We start from the raw sequence: 14784 nt of genomic DNA, 5'->3' as shown, positions 1-14784 counted from the left end.
TTGTATTAATTTGATAAATATGGTATATTAATATAAATGATTGAAAAATGAAACAAATAATTAAGATACATTTATAATTAATAAGAAAACGACATTGCCAATATTAGAAGAGGGCAATTTGTTCTGAGGGTTTTTCTCAAATATACTGTTTTTGTATTGTATTAACTTTCTCAACTCAATCAAGAAAAAAGAAAACGAATTTTGGGGTGTCTAAAATTATGAGCGGGACTGAGGAACTTTCCCAGTAAAATAAGAAAATGCCAACATGTTTTGGAAATTTAGTCAAACCGGGGAGAGAATGAAGTGAATTGCGGTGACGTCTAGCGGTGGCTTTTCCGTGTTCTCGCGATATCTCAACGCCGTAACTATCCCCTATCCAGACCGCGAGAAGATGAGCAATGGCAATAGAAAACAAACCTGGGGAGGAATTTGACACAGTTTTCAGTGGGAATGACTCCTTGGAGCTCTCTTTTCATCACGACTATGACACTACACGCGCTCAGATATTCAAGATAATAGTCATAGGAGATTCAAATGTGGGGAAGACCTGTTTGACTTACCGATTCTGCGGAGGCACTTTCCTGAAAAATCCAGAGGCAACTATCGGGGTTGATTTCAGAGAGAGGACGGTGGTGCTGGATGGAGAGAGTATCAAGGTGAGAGCATGTACGATCTTTTTTTTAATGTGCTGCACGGTGAAGGCTGACATCCGTCTGAAGGTACGGTTCAGAGGTGCCGACAGAGGACGAGCCGGACCTGCAGCCTGTTTTTTTTTTATTTTTTTTTTTTTACAGTGAATGCATGCCGATGGCACCAATACAACAACGCTGGCCTTCGTCTTTTAAAATGAACAACTGCTCGCATAATAGCATGTCCTACCATCTCCCGACGAAATACGTAATATCTTTATGGTGAACATAATAACCAAAGCAAAAGAGCTATGAAGCAGGAGTCTACATCTCTATGGAATTCATAACCCCCAACACCTACAATACGATTTAACCTTTTTCAAAGTTTCCCCACAACGTCAAAATGATCTGTTGTCAGAAAAGTCTGTTTAAGCCAGCTGTGCTCCCCCAAAAGGTCAATTTCAAAGCACGAATTTTTGACTTGTCTAGTTGCAGCCCAGTAAACCGTGACATCATCAACTCATCCACAAATCGAGCCTATGACCACGTCTGTGTAACCAAAACCTGATTCTGTGTACTCTTATCTCCATTGTTGTCCAAAAACTATTCAACCACAACAGAGGCAGACGGCTGCCCTGGTTGTGATGGTCCTTCACTGAGAGGATCATGGCCTCTTTTCTCTTGAGTTAATCCCATTTTGGTGGCATAAATACTAAGTAGGTAAAAAAAAAATTTAAAAAAAATGTGGCTAAAAACACTCCCTCACAAAATGCACTATTTAATTATATGCAATTCAGGGCACTCTTTCAAAAATACAACTGCATAAATGGGCCAGTTCTTCAAGATTTGTATCCTCAGAAGGAACAAATAATCTTGGAGCCCCACAGCACCATCAAAACAGGGAAATTGGAAAGCGTTAAAGAGGATTAACGCATTTTTGGTCTTGAGTATTTTCTCCAATGAGACAAATACAGAATTGTTTAACCAAGTGTTCAGTCACATCAATATATTATTCTTCCTATATATCAGTTGCAGATTTGGGACACCGCTGGTCAGGAGCGTTTCCGGAAGAGCATGGTGGAGCACTACTACCGCAGCGTTCATGCTGTCATCTTTGTGTATGACGTGACCAGCCTCTCCTCCTTCGAGAGCATCCCTGAGTGGACTGAGGAGTGCAACCGACACTGTGTGGGGCCCCTGGTGCCCCGCATCATGGTGGGAAACAAGTGTGACCTGAGGTCCTGCCGGGAGGTGCCCACATCCGCTGCGCAATGTCTTGCCGACAGCTACAACTTCCCGCTATTTGAGACTTCAGCCAAGGACCCCACTGAGAAGGAGCATGTCGACGCCATCTTTCTGACTTTAGCTTACAGGCTGAAGAGCCACAAGCCTCTGAGACTAAAGCAGCCGAGTGAGACCAACATCAGGCATCTGTGGAACCAGAGAGAGCAAGAAGAAGGAACTTGTCAATGCTAAGGTCATCTACAACCTGTATGGATATCCTCAAAGTGTGCACGAAGGCCGTGGCAGCCTTCAAGAATAATAATGGTGCTGAGAAAAACAGGAATGGGTAAAGAGCTATTAAGCTCAGAAAGCACTCTTATGTTAAACCGGTAGAAAGGACAAAAGCTTCCTTTGATTTTACAACTTTCCGTGCCTGATGTGAGGCCCAGCTAGTGACGATATAAGTTTGCACAATATTAAATCAACATTTCAATGAAATGCATGAATGGATATGGAAGTATGAAACTTCACGTAAAATCACTTTGAATCAGCAAACAAAGAATTGCAAAGTGTACTTTAGTAGTAAAAGATATGCAGCTTTTGCAGCATTATAATGTATCTACAAATCTTAAACACAGACAGAGAACAATTTAAGTGTGTGTAAAGGGACCAATATGATATACTGAAACTGTGAAGAAAACTGCAATTTTGTGTGATATTTTAGCTTTTAAAAAATTATAACGGCAGCATGAGATATTGTTGCTGTTATTGAATGTTTTGTTTCAGCTCATTTGCATACTCAGCTCTTTGGAGAGGGCTCGATCAGAACTGGAAACACTAGTGACAAAATGTAGCTGTCTTTTGGGACAAAATGCAAATCCACATATTTCACTTGAAAAGCATGGCTGAATACAAAATCCATGGTCCTTGTAATTGAGGAAAAAAACAAATCACAAATGACTGATAATTATGTTGCATGTGTACAATAATGCAAACACTCTCCAGCAGTATGGAGATTTGTGACAATGTAAACCTGCAAATCAATAAAATGGTAGTTTTGTCTTTATCAAAATGTAAATGTTTAAGCTTTCTAGTGTCGTTCTGTTCTCTGTGTGTGATGTCAGCAGTGGATCTACCTCCTGCCATCTCAGGCAGATGAGTCAACATTGCTCATTCAGGCAACACCTAGCATTTCCTTATGTATTACATTCTGTCATTCAATGGAAGGAAGTTATTGCTTCATAAAACACAATACAACTGTTATGAATCATCAGATCACTTTTCATTTGTTGAATTATTGAACCATGTCCAAGCACATACTCTAGTATATACTCTGGTATAGAGTATAGACTCTATATGTATGTATGTGTATGACTTTTTTTGAATATTTCGGACGACATAGTATGACTTTTTTTTTTTTTATCATATTACATCACACCTTAGAGGGAGTTATAGATTGCAATGAGCCAAGGTATGTCATGTCCCTCCCCTCTAGTATACTCTAGTATATACTCTATACCAGAGGTAAAACAAATTTCCACAAATTTAAATGTCTTTAAATACACATTAACATGAATCCAACATATTGCAGCGAATGGATAAACGGAGGTATCTTTCAGTCAGAAATGCACACATTCAGCACAGGAGCTCTCTCAAGCTGGGTTCAGTCATCGCGAGACCAGCCTGGACATGTCCCTCCAAGCCTCCTGCACTCCTCCAGTTTAATATAAAACACAATTTTATACAATATATATATAGTAGGTGGTCCCTGCTGCATCTCTCTATCAGTTTAGGGGTCCTCAGCCTGAAAAACGTTGAAGACCCCTGGTATAGAGTATAGAGTATGTAGTATATAGTATATTTGACTTCAACCATCTGTTAAGCAAGCTTGAAAAGCTGAATATCTATGATTCTATTACAGCCAGGCCAACTATATCTGCTGATGAAGATCATATTCTATAATTGAAAGCTCCAGAAGATCTATGAAAGGAATCTTGTGGTGAAACTTTGCTCAGCTTTACCGCCGTGTTTGCAGTATTTGACCTCATTTTAGCGACAACCAGTGGCCAGCTTTGACACAGCTACAGCTCTGGTGATGCGTTAGAGTAAATCTTGTAAAATTCACAATCTTCTGCAATAAAGGCACGTGTTGCCATTTGTTTAGTTTGTAAATGGAACATAGCTAACGATGCCGCTCCTAAAGTAGATCAATTATTCTACTGCGTCATGAAAACGAATCTAACAGCGAGACTTTGCTGGAACAATCCCACTTCTCTCACAGCTCTATTCGGTGATGACCTCGATAGACAGAGCTGTGTATTCATATTTACGAGCTTTCAACAGGTACGTAAAAGCAGCGCGGTAACTGAGCTGTCTGTATTCCTCGCGCGGCGTCCGTCCGCGGCCATGGTAACACTTCGCTCAATACCGGACCTCTGAATATAACAACAACAAAAACCCCACAAACAAGCGCTTTTTATGCAGGTATGAGAATTATTTTCACCTTTAACATGCAGTTAAAAATGTAACCTAGGTTATCGGTTGGATGTTTGTCTCTACGTGCATATTTAATGCACGCTGTGGGCGGATTAAGTCGCGTTTACGTTATTTATTACCGCGCCAATCGGTTTGTTTTCTGTCTGTGGCCTGTAGCAGCAGGCTAGCAAAACGCTAGCGTCGATAACGTTACACGGTCTCGATAAAGAAAAGAAGCTCATCTTGAACGTGGAGTTATAAATCTATTTTATTTTATTTTTTTATATATATATATAAAAAAGCCCGTCACAACCAGCTAGTTTAACTAACGTGTGTTACCGGGCGTAGCGGTTTCACGAGAAGTTATCTGACTGACAGCTGAGTCGCACGGAGCTGCACCATCCCTTAATAATAAATTAATAATTAATAATAAATACGTTCAGAGGACTGAATGAAAATGTGAATGAAAACGTTGTGACAAGTCAACATTGGGCATTTCATTGTCACAATGCACCTGCAGTTATTCGTTTCTCTCCCCCTCCTCCCCTTCCCTCTCCTCCTCCTCCCACCATATTCAGCTCTTTCTTATTCAGCATGAATCTGGCAGAGATATGCGACAACGCCAAGAAAGGTCGTGAGTATGCCTTGCTGGGGAACTACGACTCCTCCGTTGTGTACTACCAAGGCGTCATTCAACAGATCCACAAGCACTGTCAGTCCCTCAGAGACCCTGCACTGAAAGTCAGATGGCTACAGGTGAGTCTCTCACCCCCACATCCACCCCCCCCAAAAAAAACAACAACCAGTGACCACTTAAACCAGGGGTGTCGAACATACGGCCCGCGGGCCGGATCCAGCCCGCCACAGGGTCCAGCTCTGCCCGCCCCGGGTGACTTTGCTAAGTGTGAAAATTACAGAAAGACATGCATTGCATTTCTATGAGAATATGGAGGTTTATGAGTACAAACGTTTTGTAATTTTTTTTTTTTTTTTTTTAATCGATCCAGTAATTGCTTCAGAAACAGTCAATTGACTATTGACGTCAATAGTGTGACGTCAAACGCGTCACAAAGCGAGGGAATCTGCAGAGAGCCCAGGCAGATAAACAGTGGGCTGATGTCTTGAGTTTTTGGTCTTTATGTTTCTAGTTTATTGTAGAAAGACCTTAAAACAGGGTTTATCATCCAAAAACCTTCACCGATGATTTAAACAGAGAAATGTTGTCGTTATGTGTGCGTTATTATGCTATGATTTTATTGGTCTGGCAGTATGTGGCCCCTTAACTAAAGCGAGTTTGACACCCCTGACTTAAACAGTGCTCAGACACCACATGGGGAATAAGGAGGGGAAATAACAGATATATCCATGAAAATTGCCCCAGATAATTGCTCCCATATTCTAATCATTTTCTTAACGTTTAAGTATGCAATTGAGGATGATTGAATATGCAGTTATTTGCATAAATTTCCAGCACAGAAATCTGAACATTGGATGAAACGCGGTTCAAAAATGTTTCTTCTATTTTGTTGCTATATTAGAGTCAAAGGATTTTCAGGGGGTTTAAGGATATCTCTCCATCGCTCACTAAATTAGACAATACTGTCAGCAGGATGTTTTTTTTTTTAGAAATAAAGTGTTACATCAGTTTGTTTTGAATGATATATGGACCTGGAAAGTTTGGTGTATGTAAGCGCTACTGAAGTGGAGCTTTCCGAGTTGAAAATGTGTTGTAATATTACATGCATATTTATCGGAAACCGCGATTTCTATCACGATCTTTTGCTGAAAAAAAGGAAGGAAATTATCATGTTTGGATCTGACAATATTGTGCAGGAGAGAGAGAGCTTTACATCGGACATTTGGACAATTTCCTACCAACGGTCTGAGAAGACATATGAGGCAAAATCTCAAAACTGAACAATACATGAAAAAACAAGAGGTTAACCTGCCATATTACAACAAGGGACAGCAGTTCAGACAACAGCAGGGATTATATTTTTGGACCAAAAAAAATATACTAATTTATCACAGCAGAAAAGACACAATAAAGGCAGCCTTCTTAAACAGATTTAAGAAGGCTGTGATAAATTAGTTTGAAAAAAACAAAACCCTAATAGTGTCAGGCACGCTGTAATGTTACTGGTATAATTTAAATCAAATTACTGGACTCTCAGCACCCTTTACTCAGTAAATTTAACATGCTTCCATCAGGGCGTGATTGTTTTTTTTACTTCCATATCTGTCAACCATCTTTTTTAGTCAAATCTGACCTTGCCTGACACCAGCTGTGGATCTGATAGGGTGGTCCTGTGGTTTCTATGTATTTATCATCCACTGACTGCTGTCTGTAAGCCTAAAATCCTTTCTTGAAACATTAAAGTGATCCTCTAAACCCTGTGTGGTTTTACTGCAGACATCTACACACGTCAACTGTTGTGTTTTCAGTAGGATGCTGTGTGATGCAATGCTGCCACAATACTCTCCTACTTCTGTTTGTAACCAGGTCAGGCAGGAACTGACTGAGGAGTATGAGCAATTGAAAGGCATCGTGGGAACGCTCGAGAGCTTCAAGTCAGAGAAGCCGATTGATATTCTTGCCCCTCAGCCGGAAGACAGACCTGAGGACCCAGCAGTTTGGCCTCCTCCCACTCCTGCAGAACACAGGTGAGTGTGTACGAGTTAAATCTTCCTCGTCTGATCTGATTCCTGTACTTGTATAAATAAAATGCATCCTTAATGACAGATTCGGATTATTGACATTTTTCTTATGACACACTTGAAGCAATCTGATTAAAAAAAACATTTCAGTTTCACAATACTCCAAGAAGCAAATCCATTAATTCTTTAAAATAACTGCACATTGCTGACTCGTTGCCAGTTCTTGTTTCATTCATGTGGAATTAAAGACCTGAGAATAATGTGCGCAGGGATTTGAAATACACGCTCTGTGGTCAACTGTAATCCAGATGATTTTTTTTTTTCCTTTCTGAGAGGTAGTTTTGTCAGAACTGATTGTTGAAGATGCTACGCAGAAACTCTGTGGAGCAAAACGGCTCTATAAGGAAGCACTTTGAAGTGCAAAGAGACCAATTTTGCATAATCAGTTTCATCTCTTAACAGCACAATGCGACTCGATGTGTTTTGTTACTGCGAACATATCCAGCTGTACCTCCACAGAGAACTCGAAGAGCTGGTTTAAAATGAATGCCACTCTGTGGGAGCACTTACGCACGATGATATTACCAGAATCAGAAATGATCTTTGATGTTTGTGTCAACAGCTGTGTCCAACTATTATCCGTTTTATAGCCTTATTCCTCAGTGTGTGTCTGTGTGTGTGTCTGTAGGAACCCTGTCGCAGTGAAGCGACCCAACAGTGCGGTGAAGCAGCAGAGGAAGGAGTCCCCTGGCCTGCAGCATCGAGGGGCGGGGCCAGGAGGCAGAGCTCAGGCCAACCCGAAACCGGACCGGCCGGGAATCAGAGATGCCCGAGGCACTAAAGCCAAAGACGATAAGGTCAGACTGCCGTTGTGGATTGGTGGTTAAGTGGACAGATAAATAAATGGGTGAAAAATCTGTACCCAAAAAAACTCCTGATTTTGGTTATATTATTCTTTGCTCCTTCTTTTTTCTTCATCAGGGAAAGAAAGGGTCTGGAGATCCACAGGGGGATGTAGAACAGAAGAAGTTTGATGCAGCAGGACATGACAGCGACCTAGTGGACTCTCTGGAGAGAGATATTGTGTCCCGTAACCCTAACGTACACTGGTAAGGTGGCAGACTCCCATTCTTACACCCTCCTCTATATTTTTTTTGCTACCGGTGCAGATTTTCTTTCATCCCGCTGACTGATTTTTTTTTTTCTGTGAACTGCAGGGAAGACATTGCTGATCTAGAAGATGCTAAGAAGCTGCTGAGGGAAGCAGTGGTGTTGCCAATGTGGATGCCTGACTTCTTTAAGGGAATTCGTCGTCCTTGGAAGGTATACAAACACACACACATGCACAAATGTGAGAGTACTGTATGTATGTATGTTTTTCTTTCGAGTGCCTTTTAAAAACGAGTGACAAATCAACAGAAAGGTGCTTCAGCCGCGAGCAGCTCGCAGCGTTCTGCACATATTGTCTTGCGGCACACTGTTGTGATTCACACTCTTAAATTTCCTGCAGCTTGTTGCACCAACTAAACAAAAGTCCTGGGTGTTAAAATCAACAACATCTGCCGTAGTCTGCCATTTGCCACGTTGCTCAGATGCACCGTCTCTACTGACTGGCAGCTGGAGTCCCTGCGGTGAAAACATTAGCCATGTTTTGGAGTCTAATATTCCAATTAAAACTGCTTTAAAAGCTCAGACAGAATTACAAACGCTCCATATAAACCCCTCAAATACAATAAACAGGCCCGAACCATCTGAAATTTCAACGTGCTTTTCGTAAACCGAACACAAGAAAAGTTGTACCGATGTAAACGATGAGACTGACAACTTCCTGACTTCGTTCTTTCTGCTCATACAAGTCCAAAAAAAACAAAAAAAGAATGAAGCTTTGATCAATTTGAAAAATGCTGGAAAACTTTGAAGATCGCATATTACAAGGATAATCCCGTCAGCTTCCCATTTACAAAAGTGGACATTTTAAGATGTCAGCTCTATGTTGTACCCAGTTTGTTTGGAGCAACATCTTTTTTTTTTACAAACTCCTAAAATGACTTGGTGTCTGTTTAACATTTCTGAATGACCCATCAGGGAGTTTCCTCTCTCTATCAGCCTCTGTTGAACTTCATTATGTGAGGCCTCCTCCCCTCAGGCCCACCATGCGAGGGTCAATACTTTTAACATTATTTTACAGCCCGCCCAGAGCTTTTTCATTTGGCTGACACATTTGAATAATCGAGCTCTTCGCTCACTTCAACTCGATACAGCGGCCATTTGTTTCAAATCGCTGAAAGTGCAGTGAAACGAAGAACGAATACGTCCGTTTAGAAAAACAACATTATAAAATAAACGTGTGATTGTTCTATCGGCACGCAGGCGGGCCGGAGGTACGCGTTTGATTAGCGCTAGCGTTTGGCCGGATACGATAGGTCTGCGCAGATCTGTTTTGTCAGTCCGGCACAGCAGGATCCGTGGCTTACTGCAGGTGCTCATCCTCTACCACCTGTTCCCGCTGAGCTTCTGATGAATCCCATCTGCATGCCGCGTTTTATATTGAAAATCTTGTCTGATCCATCCGACAGGAGATGTGAGGCACGCTAGTCTAAACGGATTCTCAGGCATTAGGGAGTACAAGTTCTTAAAATATTTAATGGATTATGTCACTGATCCTTCCCTTTGTGGTTCATGTAATCTCCATAGCAACAGGCACGAACCAGACAGAGCAGTGGTAGACACCAAGAGTGGTAGTGATAGTGCTGATGCAGAAGAAATCTGCATCAGGGTTGGGCAATTGTATTTAATATCATGGACATTTAAACAAAATATATGGAACCGGTGACACAAACAGGCAAAGAGCCGCCGCCTCTACTGACACGAATCTCTCTGAACAGAAGTGATCTTTAGAGGTGCTGGTTGATGGAGTTTATTTACATTTGGACAGGCCACGCTGGCCGTTTTCGCCTGTATTATTGTGCTATCGATCTTCCAACGCTCGCCGAGGAAGCCACTAAGTACGCTTCCCAAAATGTTAAAAGACTATTTTAAAGGAACGTGAACTCGCGGGCCACATGCTGATGTAATAGTGCTGCTGACGATGAGGGTAATGACATGAAAACTGATGGAAATAGTTATGGTGTTAATGTAGATGATGACAGTGACCGTCGTTCTCCGACTGCCCGCTAATCGTCTTTTTGTATGTCTACAGTTGTTTTGCGTGTCTTAATTCTTTTTAACAGCGTGTAACGTTTCCTCTCAGGGCGTGTTAATGGTCGGCCCGCCGGGGACTGGGAAGACCTTGTTAGCCAAAGCTGTGGCCACAGAATGTGGGACTACTTTCTTCAACGTGTCCTCCTCCACCCTCTCCTCCAAATACAGGGGCGAGTCTGAAAAACTTGTTCGCCTGCTGTTTGAAATGGTGAGTGCACACTTGCTCACTGCCATCAGTGTGTGTGTGTGTGTGTGTGTGTGTGTGTGTGTGTGTGTGTGTGTGTGTGTGTGTGTGTGTGCAAAAGTAGGCGAACGAGAGTCAAATTGTAAAGCACTTTGTATAAAAGTGACAAAACAACAACGTGTTTTTATAAAATATCTTAGGCCCGATTTTACGCGCCAACAACGATCTTCATAGACGAGATCGACTCCATCTGTGGCAGGAGAGGAACATCTGATGAGCACGAAGCGAGCCGCAGGGTCAAATCAGAACTTCTGATTCAGATGGACGGTCAGTAGGTTCGAGAAATGGGAAGGTGAAGCTGTACAGGAGTTGCCCGATAAAGGTCAAAAGCAAACATTGTAGTGTAGTTCCTTTGAGGACAGATGCGGTCATGGATTTTGTTTATTGACATTGTCAGCTCCCGTTTGTGATGAGAGCTACTCTGTAACTGAATGGGTGTTTAACTACGTTGGCAATTGATCCTAAATAAAATACCGCATGCCACATGAACGGTACAGTAACGCGCATGCTCTGGTTTAATTGTGTTTTTGTGAGCAGGTGTGGGGGGAGCTCTGGAGAACGATGACCCCTCGAAGATGGTGATGGTCCTGGCTGCCACAAACTTCCCCTGGGACATCGACGAGGCGCTGCGTCGACGACTCGAGAAGCGGATCTACATCCCCCTGCCCACAGGTGAGCTCTCCAGAGACTCCCGACTGAGAACGCAGCTGTGCACAAAAGCTCCAAGCAGTGAAAATAACGAGTAATTAATATTGATTCACGCTGTGGGCTCTGCATCAATAGCGTTTTATTTACTCCTCTAATGTATTTATAGCTCGGGAGTGTCCGTTCCTCCGGAAACTGCTGTTCAGACGTGTCTCGCTGATATCTAATTGATGCGGTTGTGTGTTGTGTTGTGCAGCTGAGGGTCGTGTGGAGCTTCTGAAGATTAACCTGAGGGAGGTGGAGGTGGCTCCTGACGTAGACCTGGACCTGATCGCTGAGAAGATTGAGGGCTATTCTGGAGCCGACATCACCAACGTTTGCAGGTAGGTAGGTGTGTGTGTGTGTGTGTGTGTGTGTGTGTGTGTGTGTGCGCGTGCGCGTGTGCGCGCCCCCGTCGGTCTGTTATCACTTCATCTCCTCCCCTTTGTACTGAGCGCTGCAATGTATTCACTGCTTCAGGGTGTTTTGACTTTAATTTAAAAAAAAAAAAAAAAAAAAAAAAGATTAACATCAGCACATTTCACTATTGCGATTTCACCAGTATCATGTAATACAGGTGAAGAGATGACAAAACCCTCACATGTTCTAACTTTTTCAATTATAAAACTCATCTCCACTTTTTTTTTTCTTAATGACAGAGATGTCTGGGATTATTTCCAGCACAGCGTGACACGTGTCAGAGATGTAGAGATGTAGAGATATCGAGATGCAGAGAACTGACTCTGAGCCATTCTGACTGGTATGAATTTAACTCCTGTAAACAAACAGGGACAAGCCGTGTTTAGTTTTCCTAACTGGATTTTAATTTGTAAATTAAACTGCTCAGCTACATCGAGATTTAACGGCCAAATGATGTTTGTCATATCAAATCAGATTTCATCCGATGATGTCGCCGCGAGAACACACGGCTCCAGTGTTCTTTTATGTCGACATGAAACCACATTAAATGGCAGCATTGATGGCGCAGGAATCCGATCGGGCTCACACTGCTGTTGGAGCTTGTGAATCCTTCTGTGAAAATACTGAAGCCTTGAATACACTGCAGGCGCGACAGGTGAAGGGCGAGTACAGATGCGGTACGTATAGCTGCTGGAGGTGCGTAAAATCAATTCAAATCACAATGACGTAAGAGCAACCGTATTTCCATATATTTCGAGCCACGTTCAGTTTCAAGTTACAGTTACATTTTTACATTTCGTCTTTGAGGCTGAATCATTCACGATGTGAAGTTTACGAGTGTGTATAAGAACCGTGATCAGTTTAAAGACGCATTTTCTCGGACATGCAGTATGCTGCAGAGATGAAAAGAGACGCTGGAATAGAGGAAGTGCCGTTGAATATTCAAGTAAAAAAAAAGCACATGTATTTACATAAACAAATTTGCCTCTTTATTCCTGTAATATGAGTGAACACATTATGGTGCTTATTGTTAATGAGGTGTGTTTATGGGGCTTGGTTTATGTCTGGACTTTATTCATGGTGCTAAAACGCAGGATGTTCAGATTATGCCGGTAATCTCACTATTGAAGAATAGGTGTCAACAGTTTTCTCCGTTTTTCCCGGTCATGAGCCACCATTTGAAAATCAGGACCATTTGCTTTTCTGCATGAAGTATGGGACGGCCTCTTACTTGGCGCATAGTGAGAGCGAATGGAAACGTCCTTGGTGTGGGGGTCCTTTCTACTGAAGCTATGCTGAGAGTGGCAAGTTGTCTCTGCTCATCTCTGACTCACATTCGTTCATTGTCCTTGAATGTGTTTATCATCCACACGCAGACTGTAGCCTGCAGGATTCCATCGCAGCCTGATCTTTAACCTTTTTTGTTTTTTCTAAGAGTAAACTTCTCGAACTATAGAATTCAAAACAGTAGAACCGCTGTGTTGAGTGCGCGATGAGTAACGGTCCTCCTCCTGTCCGTCCGTGTACATCAGGGACGCGTCGATGATGGCGATGCGTCGTCGAATCCAAGGCCTGAGCCCCGAGGAGATCCGAGCCCTGTCCAAAGACGAGCTGCAGATGCCCGTGACCATGGAGGACTTCACGCTGACGCTCAAGAAGATCTCGAAGTCCGTCTCCGCCACCGACCTGGAAAAATACGAAGGCTGGATGGCTGAGTTCGGGTCAGTATAGAGAATGGTGGCGACTGGATCCAGAGGGACCGGAGCCTTGAAAAGAGGACTGTCGGCTTCGGAAAATGTTGAAGGCCTTGAAGAGGAGGAGTTGAGTGAACTCTAGTATGTGAACCAGGCGAGCACATCGGGCATCAAGATCATACAGGAGGCTCAAGTTCACTTCAGAAGACTGGTGCCTTTGAGAGAGCGTCATGAAAACTTTCAGTGGCTCCACTCCTGTCCTTTCACATATTCTCCCCCTGCTTTTGTTGTTGTTGTTGTTGTTGTTATTGTTGTTGTTGACACAACTGCACTTGTAGAGATGATGATCATCCAGCTGCTGACTGACTTAAGTGACCTGAGGAAGACCAGGGTGAACTTCCCTCACACACACTTCTCTTGTTCTTTTAAAACGTAGCCTCACACACACACAGGTCGGGAATGCACCGTAGTTTTACATACATGTCAGACCTCTTGCAAGAACTGGTTTGTATTCATATCATATTTTTTTTTCCTTCTTACTTTGTAGCTTGTTTTAATGAGGTAGTTGAGCAGTAGTGAGATTTGATTATTTAGATAATTAGCCCCCCTCCCCCCTTAACAACGCTCTAAAACGGTTCCTATTCTGCTCTGTTAGCTGTTTTCCGTCAAAAAAGTTGTCCGTACTTAATAAAGCGACTGGCGATGTTATTTAGGCAGACACGGAGGCGGCTCTGCATAAAGATCAACGAGGCAGCTGTGGGCGAGATTGTTTCAAGTCTGCCAAGTGTGATGCTGATAGGGAGAATTTTTTTTTTTTTTTTTTTTAATTATTATTTAGCATTAAGTTTCTGTTGAACGGTTTAACCGCATATTCGCTCAGATGAAGGTATTTCAATTCAGACTCGCTGCATGTTATCGTACGAAGACAATTTCTCTTAAATCATACACTTGTGAGCAAATCTGTTCTTGCATGAGGATCTTTGTCTTGAGGAATTCTGTTTGAGCACTTTCAGTGTATTTTCCCGAAGAGCCTGTGTATTTACTGCTGACTGAAAACACTTGAAATGAACAGTGTCTGTGTTGACTGTGTGTTTGTGTTTCTTTGTTGGTTTTAATATTTGTTTTCACTTTTAGTTCTGTTGAGACGAACAAACGTAGACGACCTAAAAGACCGAGGCCACTCGACCTGTGGATATTTTTTTTTTTCTATTAAAAGAGACATTTAATTCTCACCTAAAACCTCGCCTACTTTATTTTCTGGAATCGATTCAACCGCGTCAGGTTACGTGTCGCATTAAAGCGGATTGCAGACGTGAAACTTTCACTGTAAATGACGTCTTGCGGCTTTCTAATGAGCCATCATGCACCGGGTCCCGTAACATGTATGAATAAATAATAAATGAGTCAAGAAGCACACCACAGTGCCCCAACGATTCAAAGGTAGCTTTGTCTGTATATTTGGAGAGGTTTGTACATCAGTCTGCTGTGTCCTCCATGACTGCACGTAGTACAGTTTTGTCAGAACACTTTCTCATATATTTTTACAAACTACAAA

General features: G+C 42.4%; 2 protein-coding genes across 5 annotated transcripts; both read left to right on the top strand.

The window, feature by feature from the left end:
• The first annotated feature begins 365 nt into the window (after positions 1 to 365).
• On the top strand, positions 366 to 3105 carry LOC138201082 (ras-related protein Rab-33B). Its single transcript, XM_069154212.1, has 2 exons — positions 366 to 656; positions 1659 to 3105. The coding sequence occupies exons 1-2, from the start codon at positions 399 to 401 to the stop codon at positions 2103 to 2105; spliced, it is 705 nt and encodes a 234-aa protein (XP_069010313.1). The 5' UTR covers positions 366 to 398; the 3' UTR covers positions 2106 to 3105.
• A 1127-nt stretch (positions 3106 to 4232) lies between these two features.
• On the top strand, positions 4233 to 14468 carry katnal1 (katanin p60 subunit A-like 1). 4 transcript variants are annotated; one of them, XR_011178462.1, is made up of 12 exons: positions 4233 to 4337; positions 4907 to 5084; positions 6832 to 6992; positions 7675 to 7843; positions 7968 to 8095; positions 8204 to 8309; positions 10237 to 10395; positions 10572 to 10698; positions 10969 to 11103; positions 11333 to 11459; positions 12010 to 12212; positions 13068 to 13154. XR_011178462.1 is itself a non-coding variant. In XM_069154209.1 (12 exons), exons 2-11 carry the CDS (start codon positions 4923 to 4925, stop codon positions 11830 to 11832), a joined length of 1332 nt encoding a protein of 443 aa, XP_069010310.1. In that variant the 5' UTR covers positions 4233 to 4337; positions 4907 to 4922; the 3' UTR covers positions 11833 to 11875; positions 12010 to 12084. The 4 variants fall into 4 exon arrangements, 3 of the variants coding, with proteins under 3 accessions (XP_069010310.1, XP_069010308.1, XP_069010309.1); XM_069154209.1 differs by lacking the exon at positions 13068 to 13154 and adding an exon at positions 11775 to 11875 and having other exon boundaries at positions 12010 to 12084; XM_069154207.1 differs by lacking the exon at positions 12010 to 12212 and having other exon boundaries at positions 13068 to 14468.
• Positions 14469 to 14784: the final 316 nt, after the last annotated feature.

The sequence above is a fragment of the Embiotoca jacksoni genome, unplaced genomic scaffold (genome assembly GCF_022577435.1).
Source record: "Embiotoca jacksoni isolate LCO1_2020_lvr unplaced genomic scaffold, fEmbJac1.0.p SCAF_2, whole genome shotgun sequence".
In the NCBI taxonomy this organism is placed as follows: Eukaryota; Metazoa; Chordata; class Actinopteri; family Embiotocidae; genus Embiotoca; species Embiotoca jacksoni.
Note: the sequence above shows the minus strand (reverse complement) of the source record. Positions and strands in the feature narration are given on the sequence as shown.

Bases quoted from the DNA above. Each gene is read 5' to 3' on its own strand.
- LOC138201082 (XM_069154212.1), top strand. From the start codon at position 399: ATGGCAATAGAAAACAAACCTGGGGAGGAATTTGACACAGTTTTCAGT. The intron at 657-1,658 runs GTGAGAGCATGT...CCTATATATCAG, and splicing joins TGGATGGAGAGAGTATCAAG to TTGCAGATTTGGGACACCGC.
- katnal1 (XM_069154207.1), top strand. From the start codon at position 4,923: ATGAATCTGGCAGAGATATGCGACAACGCCAAGAAAGGTCGTGAGTAT. The intron at 8,310-10,236 runs GTATACAAACAC...GTTTCCTCTCAG, and splicing joins GAATTCGTCGTCCTTGGAAG to GGCGTGTTAATGGTCGGCCC. The intron at 10,396-10,571 runs GTGAGTGCACAC...AAAATATCTTAG, and splicing joins TTCGCCTGCTGTTTGAAATG to GCCCGATTTTACGCGCCAAC.